The 22593-nt window shown below is 40.8% G+C and overlaps 2 protein-coding genes across 11 annotated transcripts in view; one reads left to right on the top strand and one right to left on the bottom strand.

The window, feature by feature from the left end:
* Positions 1 to 4411: 4411 nt before the first annotated feature.
* OXSM (3-oxoacyl-ACP synthase, mitochondrial) lies at positions 4412 to 15818 on the bottom strand. Of its 7 annotated transcripts, XM_055285542.2 has the most exons (5): positions 15475 to 15750; positions 14072 to 14183; positions 8755 to 9018; positions 6901 to 7911; positions 4412 to 4854 (listed from the first exon to the last, which is right to left on the bottom strand). In XM_055285542.2, exons 4-5 carry the CDS (start codon positions 7878 to 7880, stop codon positions 4452 to 4454), a joined length of 1383 nt encoding a protein of 460 aa, XP_055141517.1. In that variant the 5' UTR covers positions 7881 to 7911; positions 8755 to 9018; positions 14072 to 14183; positions 15475 to 15750; the 3' UTR covers positions 4412 to 4451. The 7 variants fall into 7 exon arrangements, with proteins under 7 accessions (XP_055141517.1, XP_063493183.1, XP_055141532.1 ...); XM_063637113.1 differs by lacking the exon at positions 14072 to 14183; XM_055285557.2 differs by lacking the exons at positions 14072 to 14183; positions 15475 to 15750 and adding an exon at positions 15099 to 15221.
* NGLY1 (N-glycanase 1) overlaps positions 15220 to 22593 on the top strand; it is a 65379-nt gene continuing 58005 nt past the window's right edge. For 2 of the 4 annotated variants that reach the window (XM_055285493.2, XM_055285499.2), the window contains exons 1-2: positions 15220 to 15495; positions 20057 to 20171. In XM_055285493.2, the coding sequence (XP_055141468.1) occupies positions 15365 to 15495; positions 20057 to 20171 (246 nt within the window). In that variant the 5' untranslated portion in view covers positions 15220 to 15364. The remainder of the gene's footprint in view (positions 15496 to 20056; positions 20172 to 22593) is intronic. The other 2 variants (XM_063637106.1, XM_055285510.2) reach the window with 2 other exon arrangements.

Consider the following 22593-nt stretch of genomic DNA (forward strand, 5'->3'; position numbering starts at 1 on the left):
CGTGGGTAACTCCTGGCATTTCCTTGCTTCCTGATCCCAGTGCTCTATGATACAGGCAGCAGCCACTGTCTGAAAAGGGAATGGTATGATTGCCAAGGGCTTACATTCCTGAGGATTGAAGGTTTGGGTTATACCACCCAGCCACCAAGGCCTGAAGAGATGATAGCTGAGGGCAAGGGGAATTTAGAATGAATAGTGGATTAGAGAGAGGAGGAATAGCATTTGTGGACCTGAGACCAACTGCAGCCTCAGAGGCTATTATTTATCCTACTAACTACCCTCATCTATATTTTTCCTCAGAAAGAGAGGCCCACAGGAACCATGAAGGAGCTGTCCCATGAACCTGCTTGGAGAAACAGATCTCTGTGGTGCAAGGGGTAGATTATAATGGCCATGAAAAATGGACAGTTCAGATCTCCTGCTGTGCCTGGGCAGCTCACAGCCAATGACCACACACGGTATGGGTCCTAATGCAGGCCCATTCTGGAGAGATGTGGAACTCCTTTAACAAGAGATTTTGATTGGAAACTGCCCATCAGCCTGGCCAAAACTGTATTAGAATGGCACTTCAGATTGACACCCTTCCTACCCAATCCTCTTTCATTCCTGTGCCCCTCTCCTTCCTAGTTGTGGGAAGGAAGGCTCTCTCTGCCTTCTCCTGCTCTCACCCTCTATCCTTCACAACAAATTTCTTGCATAGAAATTTCTGTTTTGATGTCTGCTTCTGAAGACCTGAACAAACATATGAATCAACTATTATTATTTTTATCTTAAGTTTTATTTCTTCCTTACATATAAAGACCCTGGGGATAAGGCTAGGATATTTGGATCCAAAACTCGTCGTATACTCATGGCACTAAACCACAGGAAATTCTAAAATTTCTAGCAGTATTTCTGGTAATCTAAATAATACATATAAAAGTGTGTGTGCAAGTGTGTGTGTAGGTCCTTTGTTAAACCCTTGTATATTTCTGATTCGGGGCGGAAGAATTCTTTGCTTTAGAAACTATCTTGGTTCTATAATTTTTTAAAAATCCTGTCTTTTTTCTGTTCAAAAGGCAATACATATTCATTTTTTTTAAAAAACAGTGACAGTAAAAAAGTTAAAAAATAAGCTAAGTAGGGACTAAGGAAAGAGTAAAAGTCAAGGGTATCTATACTGATTAAAGAATTTTTAGGGCCAGGCACTGTGGCTCACGTCTGTAATCCCAGCACTTTGGGAGGCTGAGGCGGGTGGATCACCTGAAGTCAGGAGTTTGCGACCAGCCTGGTCAACATGGTGAAACCCTATCTCTACTAAATAAACAAAAATTAGCCGCGTATGGTGGCAGGTGCCTGTAATCCCAGCTACTCAGGAGGCTAAGGCAGGAGAATTGCTTGAACCTGGGAGACAGAGGTTGCAGTGAGCTGAGATCGCGTCATTGCGCTCCAGCTTGGGCAGCAGAGCGAAACTTCATCTCAAAAAAAAAAAAAAAAAAAGAGAGAGAGAATTTTTAAAATTCAGTAATAAAAGAGAAATGAATTACTGACACACTCAATAACATGGATAAACCTCAAAAACATTATAAGAAGGCAGGCACGAAAGGTTATATTCTGTATGACTCCACTTATTTAAAATTCTAGAAAAGTACATTTTACCTATAGTAACAGAAAGCTCTTCAGTGATTTTCTGGAGCTGGGGGCACTGACTGCAAAGGGACAAAAAGAATTTTGGGGTATCAGAAATGTTCTTTGATTGAGGTGGTGGTTCTATGTGTGTGCATACTTCTATCAAAATTAATTGACCTGTACACTTAAAATGGCATATAAATGTATTTGATATATAAATTATGCCCTGGTAAAGTTGATTTTTTAAAAACACATGATTTTCAATTTTGGAAGAAACTTGGGCCAAAATATTCTTCATCCAGGCCACCATCTTTTCTTACCTACATTTTGCAATACCGTCTGATTGTATTCCCTTATGGGAATCAAGCTTCCCTCCAAGCTGTTCTTCACTCTGCAGCCAGGGTGATGTTTCTAAAAGAAAATATGATTATGTCACCCCCAATAACCCCTTCTTCTTCACATGTATCAGTCAGTGTTGACTCAGAGAAATAGAACCACTAAGACATATTTAGATATCTGTTATAGGGATTTGACAGTTTGTGTAACCAGTTACACAATTGTGAGAACTGGTTAAAGTTTCTGTAATGCAGTTATGTTCACCTGTCATCTTCTGATGATGGAGTTTGAAGTCCACAGGGCAGGCAGTTGGGAAGGGAAGATGGATGTAAATTCCAGTAACAAGATGGAATCCACATACAAAGTGACAGAAAGGAATCTGTCAGTTCTTATGGCCTCTAACTTTGGTGGTATGGGGCAGAAGGTCAGGTCCTTCATTATCGTGGAACTAAACACACACCTGGTCCAGGAGTCAGGGAAACTGCCAGAGGATCCAGGGAAAGGTGAAGCAGTTGAAGACTCAGCCAGTCTCACACCAAGATGAGCTAGCAGATTAAGCAACATGCATGAGCTACAAAACAGCGGCTGCTTCACTTCCATCCTCCAAATCTCCCACAAGAATTTCTTATGGCCCACCCTAACCAAGAACATACAATAAAGGGAATGCTGTGAAATGTAGTTCAGCCTCATCAAACTGACACATTACAAAGTCATCACACCATCCCAAACCTTAAATGGCTTCCTATTACCCTTACTGCCTTGAACAAAACTTGTAGTTATTTGTGACCTACCTTTCCAGATTTTTTGCCATTATTTCCTAATCCATCTCAGGGTATACGTACCTATGTTTAGTACAAATATTCTGACTTCTAAACCTTCCCGCATTGAATTCCCTGACTGGAACACCCTCCCTTCTTTATCTATCTTCTCCCTCAACCTGGCTAAGACCTATTCACCCTTACAGCCTCAGCTTCCTGTAGGAAATCTTCTCTGACACACTCTCTTCATCACTGCTGACCAGTACAAAGCCAGGTCTATGTTAGCACCCAACAGACTTCAGTTGAATGAATAAATGTGTGCTCATGAAAATTAAAACTGATTATAGTTATGTGAGCACACAGCTGGAGTCTTTGGCATAAAGGGGATAAAGTACTATAGTCAAAGTCAGTGGGTAGGCAGTGTGTCCAGTCTATTGCAATGTAGGAAACTATTCATTTCAGCAGAAATACACACACCCTGTTTATTCCCTATTCGCTCTTTCCCGTTGATATATGAACCCCCACTACAAATAAACGTCCTTAGTTTGAGTTGCCCAGAAAGCAGAACCTGAGAAAAAGCAGTTTGTTGGGAGATGATTCCTGGGAACGAGATTAAAAATCAGGGAGGATGGGAAAGGGAAAATAAAAGCCAGTGAAGGGAGTGGTAGAGCTAGCTAATGCTGTGGGTAACTAAAGTTCCGTTTCACTGGGGACCCTCTGAAGAACTGTGGAGAACCATAGATACCCTTCGGAAAGGAGGCTGAGGCACTTAGCCACCAACTGTCATCCCTCATTGGTTGAGTAGAGTATTGCCTTTGGGGAATGTGTTCCCTTCCCCCTACCAACACTTTCAGGCTGCGGGGGATGAACAAGATCCCTTGGTGTTAGAGAAAACAAGGCAGAGAAGTACAGGAACCACCAACACTTGTAGTAGGATGTTGGGAAAACATAGGAAACCAGCAAAGCTTCAAAAAAGTTAGAGGAAAGCCAAGGGGACGTGGCCCGAGTGACGAACAATTTCTGCTCCACGTCCCAAAGATTTTTATCTCCGTTAATCACTAGATGCCAACACAAAGACAAAAAGAATAAGAAATGTCAAATCAATTTCAGTTTCTTCTTTCAGAGAACTGATGGCTTGGGAGTTTAGAGAAATTTCATTATACTGAATTACAGCATGGATAATATGAAGAAAAGAGGGCTAGGTGTATACGGAGTAAATAGATCATTACTGGCTGACAGTTTTACTCAAAGAATGCTGATGCAAACTTTGTTATATTCCTTCCTATATATTGTATGGGAATGGTATGCCTGGAGTACTACAGTATAGCAACCCTGCCTAGCAAAGAGGAGTTAAAAGGGGCAGGAGGTCAAATGTTATAGAAAATTGTTTGACCTAAAGTATTAGGAAAATATAGATCCATGGTTCTCATAGGTGGCTGGATGCAGGAGGGGTGGGGTTATTTTGTCCCCCAGAAAACATTTGGCAATATCTGGAAACACTTTTGGTTGTCACAACTGGGGAAGAGAATGCTATTGGAATACATTAGGAAGAGATCAGGATGGTGTTAAACACCCAACAATGTACAGTACAATCCCCCTTTTCCCAATGAAGAATTATCTTACCCAAATATTAATAGTGCCAAGGTTGAGAAACCCTAACAGAAAGGATATCTGGGCATCAATACATAAATACATAATTTCTTCACATATAACATTTAAAAATCAGTATTTAATTACAAATGATTTGTTCTACAGTCCAGCAATACAAAGTGTTGCATTAGTACCACCAAAACCAAAGGAATTGGTGAGGCCAATAAATCTTTTCTCAGTTTTCCATTCCTGTGCCTTTAGTGGAACATAGTTGAGATCAAATTCTGGTTCTGTACAATCCAGGTTTAAAGTAGGTGGTAGTTTTTGATAATAACAAGCTAATGTGGTAAAAGCTGCCTCGACCGCCCCTGCAGCTCCCAGCAGATGTCCTGTTGCTCCCTTAGTTGAGGAAACTGCAAGGGCATATGCATGGTCTTTGAAGAGATGTTTGATAGCTTTGTTTTCAGCAGCATCTCCCAACGGTGTGGAAGTAGCATGTGCATTGATATAGGATATCTCTTCAGGCTGTACACCTGCATCTTTTAAAGCAGCAGCCATACACCTAATAAAACAAGAAAAGACATTTATCAGGACTAAGTTTAATTTTAACAAAAGTCTCTTTATCTGTATGGCTTATGTGAAACAAATGTAGGTATCCAAGTACACTGGACGAAAAGAATCCCTTGCTCTAGTAACGGAACACTATCTTGGATTACCATGTGAGTTAGGATGCCATCTATATGCGAATAATGAGTCACACCCACTACCTTGGACTGGTTCATCACCAAGAGTTAAACACACAAGCCAATGCAAGATTGCATAATCTCAAATAAAATATAATTTCATTTATTTGCATTGGCATTTTTCCTTGGGGAAAAAATACCATGTTGACTCAAGACTAGAATAATTTTTATTCTAGGGATTTTTGAAATGTGGCAATTTTTTACGAGAATTATGATTTTTCTTTCACATTTAAATTAAAAACTTGGCATACTTCCCAATAATCTACTGTTTCAAATAACCTTTCAAAATCCTCTTTATTTAGGCTATAAGAATTCTAAACAAAAAACTACAAAGGCAAGCTAAGCCAAACAAACTTAAGAGTAAAAATTATATCTAAAAGGACCTCTGAAAACGTTTTGGATGTCATCTTCTTTTAGTTCCTAAGAGAAATATACATGTATGTGTGTATATTTCTTAACAGCCAGCTCAGAGTATAATCTGAAGTATGCTGAAAGGTTTCCTGTGAACACAACCATTTCTTCATCTATTTTGTTACTATACTCGACATTTTTAGCACCAACAACTACTCACTAAAATTCAAAAGTAGGCCAGGTATGGTAGCTCACGCCTGTAATCCCAGCACTTTGGGAGGCCAAGGCAGGAGGATTGCTTGAAGCCAGGAGTTTGAGACCAGCTCTTGCTCTGGCAACATAGCAAGACCCCAACTCTATTAAAAAAAAAGAAGAAAGAAAAAGAAACAAAAACAAATAAAATTCAAACATATAATTTAGGGGTGGGTAAACTATGGCCCTGGCTAGATGCCTATTTTTGTAAATAGTTTCATTGGAACACATTCATGCCCACTCATTTACATACTGTCTGCGGCTGCTTTCACATGACAATGGCAGAGTTGATCAGTTGCAACAGACTCCATGGCCCACAAAGCCAAAAATATTTACTATATTTTTCCCATTACAGAAAAGGTTGCTAACTCTGGCTAATTTAACTGAGTAAAACATAGTATGATTTAAGAAAGCTAAACTATTAGCTATCTATTAACACGTTATCAGGGACTTTTTTTTTTTTTTTTTTTCATTTTAAATGCACTAATCTATAGCAGTTAACTTAAATGTAGTCCTTAAACCAGCAGTATCACCATCACCTGTTAGAACTACAGAATCTCTCAGCCTGGGAAATAAAGCGAAACCCCATCTCCACAAAAAAATTCAAAAAAAGAAAACTGGTCTCAGTGGCACATTCCTGTAGTCCCAGCTACTCAGGAAGCTGAGGTGAGAGGAGTGCTTGAGCCCCGGAGTTAGAGACTGCAGTGAGATAAGACCAGCATGGGCAATACAGAGAGACCCTGTCTCTAAAAAAAACAAAACAAAACAGAATCTCAAGCACCACCCTAGACCTACAGAATCAGAATCAGCATTTTAAATAAGATCCCTAGGTGATTATAGTTTGAGAAGTGCTGATTTGAAAAGAACAGAGCCCTGTTGAAATAGAGCAAAGACCAGACACATCTAGAAAGGTTGACTTTACTTTCCAAGTCTGATGAAGGGTCAAAGAGGAGGACTTTGTGAGGGAGCACACTGATGCTTAAGCACAAATGGAGGCGTGAAAAGTTGGCAAAGACACACGTGGTCTTTTCCACAACTCCACTGGCTTTAACTCAAACGCAGTTTTTTTTAAGGACGTTCGAATGCTTTGAAATACTTCAAATGTCTTAAGCAAAGAATTAAACAATCGTGTTTAGTCTAAAACAGAAAATCAATAGAGATACTGTACACCAAGGCCAGACACTACAATTTTCCCTAATTTGGGATTCCCAATAAAGTGTCTTATTTGGAGAACTATTTTGAAGGAAATAACCCATCTTTACCTTAAGGCACCTTCTCCTTCAGGATCAGGGGCAGTTATGTGACCAGCATCACCTGAGAGTCCATAGCCCAAAACTTCTGCATAGATCCGGGCTCTTCTTTGAACAGCATGTTCATATTCTTCCAGCACCAGCACAGCTGCACCTTCTCCCATTACAAAACCATCTCTCTTTGGATGAAATGGTCGACATGCCAACTTGGGATCTGAGTTTGTGCTCAGAGCCCGGGCTCTGGAAAACCCAGCAAGAGATAAAGGGCTAATACAAGAATCTGTACCTCCAGCCACCATCACATCAGCATCACCATGGGCTATAAATCTAAAAGAGTCTCCCACAGCATGAGCTCCTGTGGTACAGGCTGTGGATACTGCATGATTTGGGCCCTTGAGTTTATATCGAATGCTGACCTGGCCTGCTGCCATATTGACCAGAATCTTAGGGACAAAAAACGGGCTAACTTTATTGTAACCTTTTGTCTGAAAATTCAAAGCAGTTTCAGAAACAACTTCAAGAGGAATCATTCCCATGCCAATTGCAACACCAGTAGCCGCTTGATCAGCTTCTGACTGAGGATGCCAGCCAGAATCCTTCATGGCTAATTCTGCAGCCCCAATGGCCATGATGGTGGGAGAAGACATGGACTTGATATCTGATTTGGACACAAAGTTTTGTTCATTGAACTGACCTTCATCACTACCTCTTGGCACATAAGCAGCAACACTGCAAGGGATACTCTTATACTCTTCACCAACCAGTGGAACAATTCCACTCTTTCCTCCGATAAGACGATCCCAAACCAGGTGAGTTCCAACACCAAGAGGAGTCACTAAGCCAATGCCTGTAATGACAACTCGCCTATGCAATCCGGATATTGGCACAGTTCCGAAAAACTTCCTTTTACTTCTTGTTAACTGTTGGCGTAATCTTGAACATAGAAGATGAGTGCTTGTAATTTTCAGGAAATTTTGCAGGCAGTTGGACATGATTAAGATTCAGATGATCAGAAACACATTCCTGTAAAAGACCACAACACACCTAGGAGTTATTATTTTAAATAGCTTAAGGGCCTAAGGAAAAACATCCAAGATGTTCCTTTGGGTGCTTGATATGAGCTGCTAATGAACACGGGGAAAATGTTATATAATTTCAACTTATACCTTAACATCAAACTACCTGTTTAAACTTATCTCCTTTTTTGGACCGTAAGTGCCCTCAGACATATGAAGACAAATAAATGAATTGATGATTCATTCGATTCACCAAAACAGTAATTCAATGAAAAATATAAAGGCACCTCCAGCCTGATATGTGCTGCAGGAAGCAACCTTTGTCAGAATTACTGATAACTTCTTCTAAATGGCATTTCTGGTGTCAGTGGCACAGAAAACACATTTCAGGGCATATTCTTTTAAGTAAGTAAGTGGGCTTTATCAATCTTCAATACTTAAGGATAACCAGCATTTTCAAAACGCCACCCAGGGCCAAGAGGCCTAGACTGAGCGTCTGGATACATGGGTTGGCAATAGACTCTGTGACCAAGCTTGCGACTGGGGGAAGGGGACAAGTCTTTCCACTCCTCTAAACTTCTCCAATTGAATCATCTGTGGAAGGAGGGGTTAGGACTGGTGGATGACTTCAAGGGTACGACAAAGGCCAGGGGCGGGAGTAAATGGGTGTAGCCATTCCCTGTACCGCCTCTCAGGCACCACCACACATGTACACACCCCGAAGAAGAATGGCGAGAGAAAAAGAAATCAGGCCCCAGATCCTCGGACTCCCCTCTCGAAATTCAACCCCGACTTGATTTGAATGTAAAGGAGGAAAGCAGGGGCGAAGGAGGAGGGTAGCGAGCGATACCTGTAACAGGGATAACACCGTCCTAGACGATGACGCTCTCGAGCGCGCGCGCACGCGCACACGCACGTACGCGCATGCGCGCTCCCACGCACGTACGCGCATGCGCGCTCCCACGCACGCGTCCCGTTCCACTCCCCTTCCGCCGGTTGACTTTAAGCCGCGTCACCTTGGCGGAGGTCAGATAGCGGGAGGCGGTTGGGTCGCTGTTTGCCTTAGCCGAGACACCCCTCTCGGAACCTCAGTGACTCGCCGATAATCAAGGACCTGCAAATAACGCGATGAGATAGCATTTTCACCCATCAAAACGGCATTTTTTCGTTGGCAGTGATAATGCCCAAATAATACTTTTTGTCGGAGAAGGGACACCATCGTATTCTACTGGAATTCTAAGAAAGAATTAAGGAAATTACTGCAGTCTCTAAGTTATTGCTATAGCTCGCAACGTTATTAGTAATTGTGAGTAAAGTAGAACTAACCAAATGGCCAACATCAGAAAATTTGTTATCAATCTTGTGGTACATCCAAATGCCATGCAGCCGTTTAAAATAACTCTACAGGTGAATATTTATTAATGAGATGTTGAGAATATTTGTTAGGAGACATAGTTACAAAACAGTATGTATCCGTTTTTTTTAAAAAAATAATTCTTTAAAGGTCTGCAAGATGTATACTGATTGTGATCTTTCCCTCATTTTTGCTTAGCTTTATTTAATAAAGCTTTTCTACAATAAACAAATGTTTTTGTAATAAAGTTTTTACTTTTTAAAAGTTGTCACCAGGCTGTTCTGCCTATGGAGTAGTCATTCTTTGTTCCTTTACTTTCCTAATAAACTTCCTTTCACTTAAAAAAAAAAAATTATCACCAGATTTGAGACAGTGCTCAAAAATTGTCTTCATTGTCACAATGGAGACATTTGTTTCTAAGTGTCTGAAAAATTCATTAACTGTTTGCTCAGAGCTGACTGCAAATCGATAAAGGGAAAATATAACATGAAAATGTAAAAAAGCACAAAGTCGACAAGATGGTATTCATTGAACATGTTTTTCACATGCTATCCCAGGTGTGAGTTTTGTCCTTGCTCTTCTTTGGAAAAATGGTTGAGCATAGAATCTTCATCTGGACCTTCTAGTCATATTTATGTTTTTTTCTGGGCAATGCCTCTTGAAGCCATTGTTTCCAAGTAGAGTGCTCTGCATTCTTTCCTACCCCTACAGAAGAATGTGAGTCAAGCTTAGCATTCCAGCTTGGTCCTGGATTTAAATGAGTTTGGAAATCTATTTTGTTTAAAATAATTCAGCAAAGCCCAGTTTGACCTTTGTCCCAGACCTAACCAGTCACCTCTAGTATGATCCTCATTCAGTGACAAAATAGAGTTACTTGAAGAATTAAAACAAACACATGTGGTTATAACACTGATGAATAAGTACCTAAACTTGATCTCTTTTCACTGCTGTCTTTAATAGTGTGAAAATACCTACAATATTTTCTCTGAAGCTGAACTCATATGAAACATACAGTTTTAATGTGCTATTTCTTTTGTAAAATCACAAAATCATCTTGGCTAAGAGGTGACAAATTAAAATCTTTCAGAAAAGTAAAAAGACCATCATTTTTGTACCTACCTCTTATCACCTTTTCTTTGATCTGGAAAAGGGTGGGAAATTTTATGATATTTTATGGCTTTACATATTTGGTACCATATTTCCTGCTACAATTCCATCGTGTCTTCTTGCACCAAAATCTTCAAATGGGCTCTGCTTATCCTACCCTCCTATTAAGACTTCCTAGGTTTGCCTTAAATTCTTTGAAATCTGATTCAAAACTATCTTTCCAGTTATGGCTCCCATTCTCTATTAAATGAGCTTTCCACCCAGCAAACTGATTTTTTCACTATACATGTCTTGATTGACCCTAACTTTTCTCATCTCTGTGCTTCTGCTATTTTCAACAACCATTCATTTTCTTCCTATCAATGCTTGAAGTTTGAATGCAAAAATGAGCAGAGGTATGGTTGTTGCTTTCAAGTTCATGGTCTAGTAAAGGGAGACACCCATAGAAACAAGTAAGTGCGAACTATTTAAACAGGTGCTATAGTGGAATTATTATAATACCAAAGGGACAATGAGGTCCGTGCTACCTCGTAAAGTCAGAAAAGTCTTCAGAGAAAGGATCCTTGAACTGCATCTTGGAAATGAATGTTTGTCAAGTAAATTGGGTGGGAAAGGGCATCCTGGCAGGAGGAGTAGAACAAAGGCCTGGAGAAATGAAGTGTCATGGTATCTTCCACAAACAGCTAAGTATGTGGCCCATGTCAAATTTGAAGTGTGGGACAAAGCAACAGTAAAAGCATGAGGGTAAGGCAGGGCCCAGATCACAAAAGCCTGGGGTATCATACTGAGGACTTTGGATTTAATCCCATAGTTCAGAGAGCATATGCTAGCCTTCATGGTATAATTTGGAGTGCAACATTCTTTTATTGATTCTAAACTCCTCTAGAAAGGACATGGTAAACTCTCTCATTCCCTTCACCGGAGTCTCTCTTACTCCTCTTTGTCTTGAACTAAGCCACTTAAAATATTTAAGTTATCAGACTGGTTCCTGACACCATTTGACTTTAGAATGTGGATAGAGGGAGCCACAGAAAACTTTTTACCAGGAGAACAACATGATCAGATGGGTGCTTTAGAAAGATCACTGTTGCACAAATGAGCAGGGTGGGTTGGAAGGATGTGAACATGGACACAGGGAAGAAAGTTAAGAATGGATGAAACACGATGAGGCTCTGAAGGCAATGGCGAGGAGAGATGCAGGAGATGTTGAGAAGGAAACATTACTAGGATATTGTACATGATTTAAGGAGGGTGGGGAGTCTCTCACAGCTAGCAAGTCCTCTCCTTTCTCATCTTCTCAACCTCTCAATTTAAGACTTCTGTTCAAACTGTCCCCCCTCACTGAAACTGCAGCCCACAGTGAAATTTTCCTCCCTCTAAACTAGTAGTTCTCAAAGTTTACTGTGTATCAAAATCACCTGAAGGGCTTGTTACCACACAGATTGCTGGGTCCTATCTTTAAATATGGAGCTTCAGAATTTGTTTTCCTGATAAGTTTCCTGCTGATGCTGCTGTTGCTTGTCCAACCACTGCTCTAAACTTATGACTTCTATGAAAGTAGGGATCATACTTGTCTCCTTCACAGTGTTGAGCAACTACTAGTCACTTCATAAATATATGAAGAATGAATGAATGAATAAATAAATCAACATTTATCCTTACATTTGATAGTATGAATGCACTTTTTGTGCATTTCTCACCAAATGACTTTTGCGAAAACCAATGCCATAGCCTTAATATTGTGACAATGTACAGTCCATAAAATAATAGAAATCACCATTTTAAAAAAATCATCTGAAATTTAAGTCTTTCCAAATAACTCTTCAGCAACACTTCTGTTAAAGTTCTTGAGTAACTATAATCTCTTTTGAATACCACCATTTATAAAGCTATTAAGGGAACCCATTATAATAAGGGACTTTGTCTCTCATTTTCCTGGCTGCTTCCTCCACTTCAGTCAAGTTGTAGATATTCTAATTCTTCCATTTCCTTTAGAAAAGCTGAATAAGCTACCCTAACTTTTATGCCCATCATTGTTTCAAACAAGCAGAGAATGGTCTAGTACTAAATCAGCATTGAAATTCTTGTTCTTTTATTTATTTATTCATTTTTGTTCCAAAATAAAGATTTTATTTTCAGGATTTCACCTTTATTAAAAACATCATTTTTAGAGCTGACATATCATGGCACTATTCTTTTTTTTTCTTTTTTTTGAGATAGAGTGCCGCTCTGTCACCCAGGCTGGAGTACAGTGGGGCGATCGCAGCTCACTGCAACCTCCGCCTCCTGTGTTCAAGCAATTCTCCTGACTCTCAGCCTCCCAAGTAGCTGGGACTCCAGGCGTGCACTACCACACCTGGCTAACAGTATTCTTTAATAAAACAGAAAAAAGAAAGAACTCTCTAAATTTTTCCCACGAGTAGTTTGGTGATATTAAAAAGTTAACCTCCATAAAAACCATTAGCAAGGAGAGGAGTTGAAGTCTTTCAGGAATTTGTAGAGTGATTCACTATTGTGTGACTACATTAAGTGATTAGCCAACAACTCTTTATTCAGTACCTGCCATGTGCAAAGCAGTCTGAGACAGATGGCACAAGAGACTTTTAATCAAATAGGGAAGACAAAACTAATGATAACTTACAGTGAGATAGCGTTTTAGTTGAGGAAACAAACTATTATGAAGAGAAAAAAGTCATTTTGTTCCCCCACAAAAGTACCCCTATGACCATTCTATCTGTCAGGGGGAAGCCTGAGCTGACAGCTTTCTGCCCTTCACTTGACACCTCTGCTTCAATACCAGAGCATTTCCACTTTGGTGTTTTGTATATAGACAATCTTCCTATCATTTTTTTTTTTTTTTTTTTTTTTTTTAGAGATGGGGTCTTGCCATGTTGCCCAGGCTGGTCTTGAACTCCTGGGCTCAAGCGATCCACCTACCTTGGTCTCCCAAAGTATTGGGATTACAGGTGTGAGCCACCATGTCCAGCCCCTAAAATTTTATTTGAAAAAAAAAAAAAAGTTCTGTTGCATTTTTAAAAGTTACAAATACTGTATAATATATATTATTCTCATATAATTAGTAAAGGATAAATAAATGTATCAATGGAAAAAAGAAACCTAGATTAAGAGGAATAAATTTTGTGATAGCTATATCCCCAGACCCAAGCCCCCAATCCATTGTGTAGTTGTAGGAGACTACATTTCCCAGACTCTCCCCTTTTATCTTTTTATGCGATTTTTTTTTTTTTTTTGTAATACCCCCTTTTATCTTGATGAGGCCTCACTCTTAGCAATGATATGGTAGAGAAAATGCTATATGGGCTCATGTGGTTAAAAGTAGGTGTGACTTTTTTTTTTTTTTTTTTGTCCAAGCAGGCTGCCTGGATTTGTAAATAAAATTTCACTAGAACACAACCATGCCCATTTATTTTCAAGTATTGTCTGTGAGCTACAACTGCAGAGGCAGAGTTAAATAGCTGAGACAGACCTTATGGCTCACAAAGCCTAAAACACTTACTATGTGGCCCTTTACAGAAAATGTTTCTTGACCCCTGTTCTAAGGAATGGAAGGAGACTGGGTCCACTGACATTATGACACCTGCATTATTAAACTGTTATATGAGCCAGAAAGAAATTATTCTTGTGTTAAGCCACTGAAAATTTTAGTTACAGAAGCTAGCAACATACTACTATCTGTTGAACACACCGTACTTGGAAGCTGGTCCAAAGATCTACATATTTATTAAAAGCGTGCCTATGTCTGGGAGACGAATAGTCATTGAAGTGGATGGCACAGCTTAGGGTCTTGTTCGGAGATTCTGGAAGAAAATTTCAAGTCTTAAAAGCAAACAAATGAAACATCAAGAAATTTAAAAGAGGTTATTCAGGCAAATCACTTATCTTAAGAAATAAAGTCAAGAAAAATACTTGGTGAGGTTGAAAAGGAATTTCTGCAAAGAAGGAAGCCACTGGTACAGTACACTTTCAAGGACATGGTGGGGCAGACTGGATTAAAATAGTTAGGGATGCATCTTCTAAGAGGAATAAAAGACCTTGATCACATGATCTACCTAAAAAACAAGTCACAAAATAATACTTACCCTTACTGTGTGGGATGCAAATTTTTATTCTCTTCCCTTCCCGCCCCCGACATTCTATAATATTGCGCAAATATTATGCATGTGTTTTACGCTGGTCACCACGCCGTAAACCGAATCCACAACCCATTATTATGTTGCAACCTATGGTTTAAAAATACACTTCCTTACAGAGGAATCATATACTAGTTGAGCTGGAACTTAGATTTTCAGTCATTAGCCAAATTCTGAAAAGAATCCATTTAACAAACCCAGCAGAGTTTACAGCCATGTTTTGTTTTTGACGTTTGTTGCTCCTTCCTTCTGGGGTCTTTCATCCACATCTATGTAGAACGTTCTGACAATCTGCGAAGAGAAGTCTCTAAGGTCGTTTTATTTGTGGGTAAAGGAGGGAGGTACATGCGGTTTCTCCACCTTAATAGCTGGATCAATTAGGCTGGCCCCGGGGCGCAGAGGGATCCGAGTTTCTGAGAGGCACGTGCCAGCACCATTCGCCCGATACCTCTAGACCAAAGCCGGCCTCCCCTCCAGCCGAGCTCTTCCTTCCTAAAGGACTCGACATCCCCCTCCTCCAGGCCCACACCCCTCAGCCTCGGCGCCCAGGCCCCGCCTCTCCCTGCGGAACCCCTTCCCAACCTGTACGACCAGGCCCCAAGTCTGGGTCGAAGCACTTCTTCCCTGCCGGCCGAGGCTCCCCACCTTCTTCCGAACAGCCCCTCGCCCCTCCCGAAGGGGCAGCCGTAGCTCCCAGCCGAGCTCCCCGGCTCCTGGCCCAGGTCCCCGACCCCGCCCTGCCGGCCGAGGACCCCGCCCCTCCCGGTGGCTGCGGTAGCCGCTGCGCGCTGAGGCGCCTGCTCAGTGTGGGACGCGGAGCGCGAGGCGGCGGCCGCTGGCGCTCAAGCATGGCGGCGGCGGCGTTGGGCAGCTCCTCAGGCTCGGCGTCCCCGGCCGTGGCCGAGCTGTGCCAGAACACCCCGGAGACCTTTCTGGAGGCCTCCAAGCTGCTGCTCACCTATGCTGACAACATCCTCAGGTGCAGGGCAACGGGGTCGGACGGCGGGTACCGGGGTGGGTGGGCCGCGGCGCCTTGTTCGGCCAGGGACTGGGGCGTCCGGCCTGAGCTTCAGAGGGCAGCGACGCCCGGACAGACCGGGACCTGGAGCTGGTTCTGCTCCTAATGTCCGAGCCCGCCGGCCAGGGGCCTCGGGACCCGGCCAAGTCCCATCCCCGCTCTAGAAAAGGAAGTTTCTTTGCAGTTGTGACTTGGCACCTGCAGTCAGGGTGCTGCGTGTGAATTGGAGTCCCGGAAGCGGGGTGGGCGGAGGAGAGGTAGGAAGGCGTGCTTCAGACACTGCCGCTCTTCTCGTCGTTTAACGGCCTAAGGTATCAGGACACAGCGGTAACCGCACCGCGCGTGTCATTCCCCCTGCATGCATTTTTCGAGCGGAGTGGCTTACATTTCCACATACTTATCAGAAGTTACTCACTGACAAAGTGATGTTTTCGTCCCATGTTGAGACTATCCGAGTACTAAAGCATATGCTTCTGAAGTGGTGGGTTTTAAAATTTTTAATGTTTTTTTCCGCCCACTTTTGTTGATTGAAACATTATAGTATTTTGAAGTTACAGTTTTTATATTAATGCCTGGATTGTACTATATAACATAACCCTTTAAGAATTCGTGGAAGTAATCGCCTTGGATGAGAGTAATTTGCTTCATTCTCCTGTCAGCAAAATTGCACTTCTAGAGGTCTAAGGGACCGTGTAGATTTTGGGAATTGGGAGGCAAGTTTGATTATTCATTTTGAATAAGTACCCACCTCAACTCTTCAGATCAAATGATGTGTCTTAACGGAGGGACATGGTGTAGGCGGGAGGGAAATGGAACTGAGGTTAAAGGAGCGCCGCTCGCTTTAGTGGTGTTACCTCATTTATCAGGTCACCGTGATTAATTAGGTTCTCTGTTCCCCTCAGCCCCTGGTGTATTAAGTGTTAGGTATATTGTCATGAAGTCTAAAAGGAAATTCTTCTCAGTTTCAAGGTTATAGGTTTCATGTGACCCAATTTTAGACATTAGTTACGTGTGCAGTTTTTAAAATCCATGTCAGTAATATTTCATTTAGGCAATGGTAATGATTTTTAAAGTAAATTGAAGGGAAAATATATTGAGCCCTTATTTTGTGGCAGATACTATGAAAGATGCAACATGTAGCCTGTTCACAGCTACGTAATTGTGACCTGTGTGGGGACCACCTTCCTGCTCTGTGACACCTTCTCAACTCACCTTTTCTACTCTTTGAGGCCTTACAGCTCTTCACAGTACAAGGATGCCAAGGGACTCCATAAATGAACTGATAGGCTGGATTCTCCAGAGCCCATTAGCTGAGACCACCTGGAAAGCCACCAGGCTATTTAAAACCCCACTAGTCAGAAAAGAGAGGTGGCCTTGTAATGAAGACTCACTTCTGCTTTAAATCTAGTGAACCCCAAAATGCTGAAGTTTAGTATGAGGAGGAAACCTTTGCATGCAAATAATGACATTTAGCATCATAATCTTCATTATGAGTGTTTACTAATGGCTTGTTTCTGATTTTCATTTTTGAGACGGAGTTTGCTCTTTTTGATGAGGCTGGAGTTCAGTGGCGCTATCTTGACTCGCTGCAACCTCCGCCTCCCGGGTTCAAGATTCTGAAAGATGAGGGGTGTGGCAATGAGCACAAAGAATAGTGGACACACTGGAATAATGCTGAGAAGTTAAGAGTTTAAGAAAATCTTCATGCGTTGCTTTTCCAAGGATAGGAAAGAGGATATGATGGGTTTGAAGTCTAATGTCCCTACAGCCCTTTTAGTCTTTGAGGGCTTCAGGGTCAGGCCTTTGGTATCAGTCTGTGCACAAAACCACGGTCAGTTTACTCAACATACTTAATAAGAAAAAGAATTTGAGGAACTGGATGTGACTGTCATTGCTGGAGCCTGTTTGCAGTATACTTTTACTGAGAAAAATAGATTAATGTGAGGTCCAGAGATGATATAAAAATAAAATTGCTCACTGGGCACGGTGGCTCATGCCTGTAACCCCAGCACTGTGGGAGGCCAAGGTGGGCGGATTGCTTGAGGTTAGGAGTTTGAGACCGGCCTGGGCAACATGGCTAAACCCCATCTCTACAAAAAAATTAAAAAATTAGCTAAGCGTGGTGGCAGACACCTGTAGTCCCAGCTACTTGGAGGGCAGAGGTGGGAGGCTGGCTTGAGCCCATGATCATGCCACTGCATTCTAGACTTGATGGCAAAGTGAGACCTTTCTCAAAAAAGAAAAAAAAAATGCTCGCTAGAAACTAAAGAAAATCTATATTGTATATCAGTAGTTAAATGGAAACAACGTATATCAAAATAATAAAGGCCAGTCAAAGTGGCTCCCACCTGTAATACCAGGGCTTTAGGACACCCCAGGTAGAAGGATTGCAGCCGGGGCAACACAGTGAGACCCCATCTCTTAAAAAAACAAAATTAGCCATGCTTGGTGGCTCACCTGTCGTTCTAGCTACTTCAGAGGCTGAGGCAGGAGGATTGCTGAGCCCAGGAGTTCTAAGCAGCAATGAGCTTTGATGGCGCCATTGCACTCTAGCCGGAGTGACAGAGCAAGACTTTGTTTTTTAAAAAACAAAACAAAAACAAACTATATGAGAACTGATGTGTATAAGAATTTTTAAACAATTGTGAAAGAAGGAAGAAACTAGAAAATTAGCCCAGAGAAAGACCAAGCATGTAGAGATCTGAAAGCTGTGAGGAAAAGAATAGATTAAAATAGCTCAAGCAGTTTTGAACCAGCAGGATATATCATCCTGGTGGTACTGACATGTTTATCAACCTGTGAAATACATTGAGTGTCAGGAAAAGATGCCTCATTTATCTAAAACTAGATTTGATAAATGTAGGATTATTTTATAGTTCAGTTTTCTTAAGTGATAGAGAGGCTCACTTGTGAGACAGTGTAGCATGGAAGCCAGGAATGCTGAATGTTCTGCAGTGCACAAGGAAACTCCACTGAGAAAACGCCCCACATGTTAATGGTGCTAAGACTGAGAAACCTTAATCTAATACACAGAATAAAGAGTTGAGAATAAAATTTTCTTTGTATTTCATAACCATCTGTGATTCTCAAATTACATATAGTAACGAACAATGTTTTTGTTTTAGTTTCCAATCCCTTATGGACCTATAACTTTTGTAAAATACACTGAAAATTTCATGGCAATATCAAATTGCTATATACTGAACATTCAATTTCTGTTCTCCTGGCTTCATTTTTATGCCCTTGTAAACAAACAAAAAATTTCTGTACTACTTGTGTATGAGTAGCAAATAATTTGTAGATTAGCACCAATCTGTGGACATTTTGAATAGCAAATAAATAGAGCTTTTGTCTCTGAATATTCCTGTAATAAACTTCTATGATTTTTGAAATTAGGGAAAAGTTTAAAAACATTCATTTAGTATTTATGACACTTTGGCCAGTAGGCAATTGACTGGTGAAAAACAAATGCAAAATCTGTTAAAACTTATAAAATTAAAATATTTGGGTTTTGCTTTTGTTTTTACGTCAGAATACCTAGAGAACATGTGTAGAGAGGACAAAGTTGATAAGTCATTTGCTAGCATTTGCCTACTAACCATACCGTACCCCAGGCAGATGGCTTCTTATGGAAGTATATCTTCCTATGGATCCCAGATACTGCCTCAGAATCCTCCTTAACATAGTACTTAAAGAAGTCACTATCACTTTAAGGCAGTTGGTGTCAGATATGAAACTTATCATCCTAAACTATGTTCTGAGGGTCTTTTGTATATAATACTATGATTATCTTAACCTTACATTCTTTTAATGTTTTTTTAAACAATTCTGATTTATCAAAGTAATTAAAAATCTCAAACCAAAACTTTTCATGTGCTGGTTACTTGTCCCAAGTGTAGTATTCAAAATCTTAATTATGGTAAAAGAAATTTGTGTCTTCCTTTTATTGCCATACTGTCTGTGTCAAGAATGTGTCTTGGGCCAGGTGCGGTGGCTCACACCTGTAATCCCCAGCACTTTGGGAGGCTGAGGCGGGTGGATTACCTGAGGTCAAGAGTTCAAGACCAGCCTGGTCGACATGGTGAAACCCTGTCTCTACTTAAAAAATGCAAAATTAGCCGGGAGTGGTGGCGCACCCCTGTAATCCCAGCTACTTGGGAGGCTAAGGTGGGAGAATTGCTTGAACGTGGGAAGTGGAGGCTGTAGTGAACCTAGGTCACGCCACTGCACTCCAGCTTGGGAAACAGAGCAAGACCCCTCTGTCAAAAAAAAAAAAAAAAAAAAGAATGTATCTTAAACTGAAGCGAAACCCCCCCATCTCAAAAAAAAATGTACCTTAAACTTAGCAGCACAGAATGTAATTTACTGTTTTTACTTATAGTAAAAACAACCATTGGTTTAGGGAAGAAAGAAAATCAAGTGACTATAAAGGTATACCTAGGTCATGTTTGTCGAAAGTAAAGTCTTTGAAGAACTATGACCTGGTTTTTTAATATATAATCAAACTTTTGTTTTTTGTCAGAAACCCTAACGATGAAAAATATAGATCTATCCGGATTGGAAACACAGCCTTTTCTACTAGACTCTTGCCTGTCAGAGGAGCTGTTGAATGTTTATTTGAAATGGGCTTTGAAGAGGTAAGTATGTTCAAGGATTTCCTCTCCCCTCTTCACGCCCAAAGCAGTCATTATCATGTTGGTGAATAATTGAATAAGATAATGTTTTTTAATTTATCATTTTAGGAATCAGTAGAAGTAGTTATTTCTTCCCTGATTGGACATTTAAAAATCACAGCAAGTATAGTTTAAAATTTCAGTAAAATATAACAACGCTCCACAGAGAAATTCTTAAGAGTCTCAATTCTTTGGAATAAGGGTCAAACATGCAACCCAAGGACCAAATGTGGTTCACTTTAGGCTTTTCGCTGAAACATGATTTGTGAGCACACATGAATACTAATAGAGTCTAGCTACCTGTCTGTAGTAGGAAATGAAAAGAGTCTGAAGTAAACAGAAAAACTGAGTTCAGCTGCCACACAGAAGGGGTTTCTTCTGTGACAGGAGAGGAGTCTCAGTATGTTTTTTTTTTGTTTTTACTTCAAATGAATATTTTGGTGTTATCTTTTGGAATCTTGTGGTGTAGTTTAATTTTATGACACATCGAAAGTAGTTATTAAGATTCTGAATTTTCCTTATGTTTATATCCTTAACTAGTTCTCCTTTGTAGAGCATTGAAAGAACTTGAACAAGTTACAGAGACTCAGTAGTCAGTGGTCGTCAGTATAGGCAGTCGTAGAAATTGTTAAAGAGATAGGCTGAGCTGCTATGTAAGATTCACTTTCCTTCATGCCTCTCTGCTTCCCTCCCCAGGTTCTATTTCAGGCCCTGAAGTAACAGTAGTGAACAAAGTAGTAGATATAATCCCATCTCACATGGGGCTTACATTCTAGTAGATTAAACAGCCAGTAGATGTGAAAACAAGATGAGTGCAAAGAAGAAAATAAGACCAGGTAATAGAATAAAAAGTACTTTGCATGGCAGGCAGTGGTCAGGGAAGGCCTCTCTGAGGAGATGACATTTGAGCTGTGACTTGAAACATGTCAGGTACCTGAAACTCTCAGGTAAGAGTATTTCAGGCAGAAGTATTAATGTGTGTGAAGGATTTCCAGCAGAAGTAACCTTGAAACAGAAATAAGCTGCATAGGGAGGCAGAGACCAGGACACGTGGGGTCTTAAGGACTGCGGCAAAGACTTAGACTTTATTCTAAGTGAGATGAGAAGCCATTGGGAATATTTTTTTTTTGAGATGGAATTTCACTCTTGTTGTCCAGGCTGGAGTGCAATGATGCAATCTTGGTCACCACAACCTTCGCCTCCTGGGTTCAAGCGATTCTCCTGCCTCAGCCTACCAAGTAGCTGGGATTCTAGGCATGTGCCACCATGCCTGGCCAATTTTCTATTTTTAGTAGAGATAGGGTTTCTCCATGTTGGTCAGGTTGGTCTCGAACTCCTGACCTCAGGTGATCCGCCCGCCTTGGCCTCCCAAAGTATTAGGATTACAGGCGTGAGCTGCCGTGCCCAGCCTGGAAAGTTTTAAGTAGGGAAAAATAGTTTTGAAGATTATTCTAGCTTGCTGTAAAGAGAATTCCTGGAGGTGGTGGGATGGGGACAAGGGATGAAGCAGGGAGACCGGTTAGAAAGCTTATTACATTAGTCTAAATAAGAAATGGTAGTGGTCTGTATAAAGTCCATGAAGGCAGGGCTTTTTGTCATTTCTGTTCCCTGTGTTGCTAGCTCCTGGAATAATGCTGATGCATTACAACTGTTAGGTACTCAATAAAGATTTGTTGAATTAAGTACTGATGGTGGAAATGGAGAGAAGTAGATGGATCCAGGATTTCTTTTTGTGGCAGAATCAACAGGACTTACTGGTAAATTAGATGTAAGATATAAGGGAAAGGAAGGAATCAGGGACTTACCTATGTTTTGGTTTAAGCAACTAATTGGATGGGAGTATCATTAATTGAGATAGAGAAGCCTTGGAGAGTAGCAGGTTTTAGGGGAGAAACCAACACCTATCTTTGGACAATTGTGACCAATTTGCTGTTAAATATTCAAGTAAAGATGTCAAGTAAGCAGTTGGATATATGAGTTTACAACCCCAAAGGAGAGATTAGGCGGGGGGTATAAATTATGGTGTCATCTGATTATAGATGATACACAGGTATCTGAACATAAAGAATTTAAGATTCCTTTTTCAAGGAAATGCCAATTTTCAAGATTCAGATTGGTTGGGAAAATTGAGTAAATGACAACTGAAGACTCTACCCATTTCTCATGTCGAAGTGTCACATATTCAATAGAATTAGATTTGTCTTTCATTCACCAAATATTTTGAGTGCCAAGTAGGGTAGCCAGCCATTCCAGTTTGCTCAGTACTGTCATGGTTTTAGCAATGAAAGTCCCACATCCCAGAAAACCCCTCAGTCTCAGGCAAACCAGTACTGGTCACTCCAGTGCCAAATAACAGGCCTCACTGAGACTTGTAGAAGTATTTGAT

Source organism: Symphalangus syndactylus, chromosome 1 (assembly GCF_028878055.3).
Source record: "Symphalangus syndactylus isolate Jambi chromosome 1, NHGRI_mSymSyn1-v2.1_pri, whole genome shotgun sequence".
Lineage (NCBI taxonomy): Eukaryota > Metazoa > Chordata > Mammalia > Primates > Hylobatidae > Symphalangus > Symphalangus syndactylus.

Bases quoted from the DNA above. Each gene is read 5' to 3' on its own strand.
- OXSM (XM_063637117.1), bottom strand. From the start codon at position 7,880: ATGTCCAACTGCCTGCAAAATTTCCTGAAAATTACAAGCACTCATCTT. The intron at 4,855-6,900 runs GTAAAGATGGGT...TTGTTTTATTAG, and splicing joins GAAGGAGAAGGTGCCTTAAG to GTGTATGGCTGCTGCTTTAA.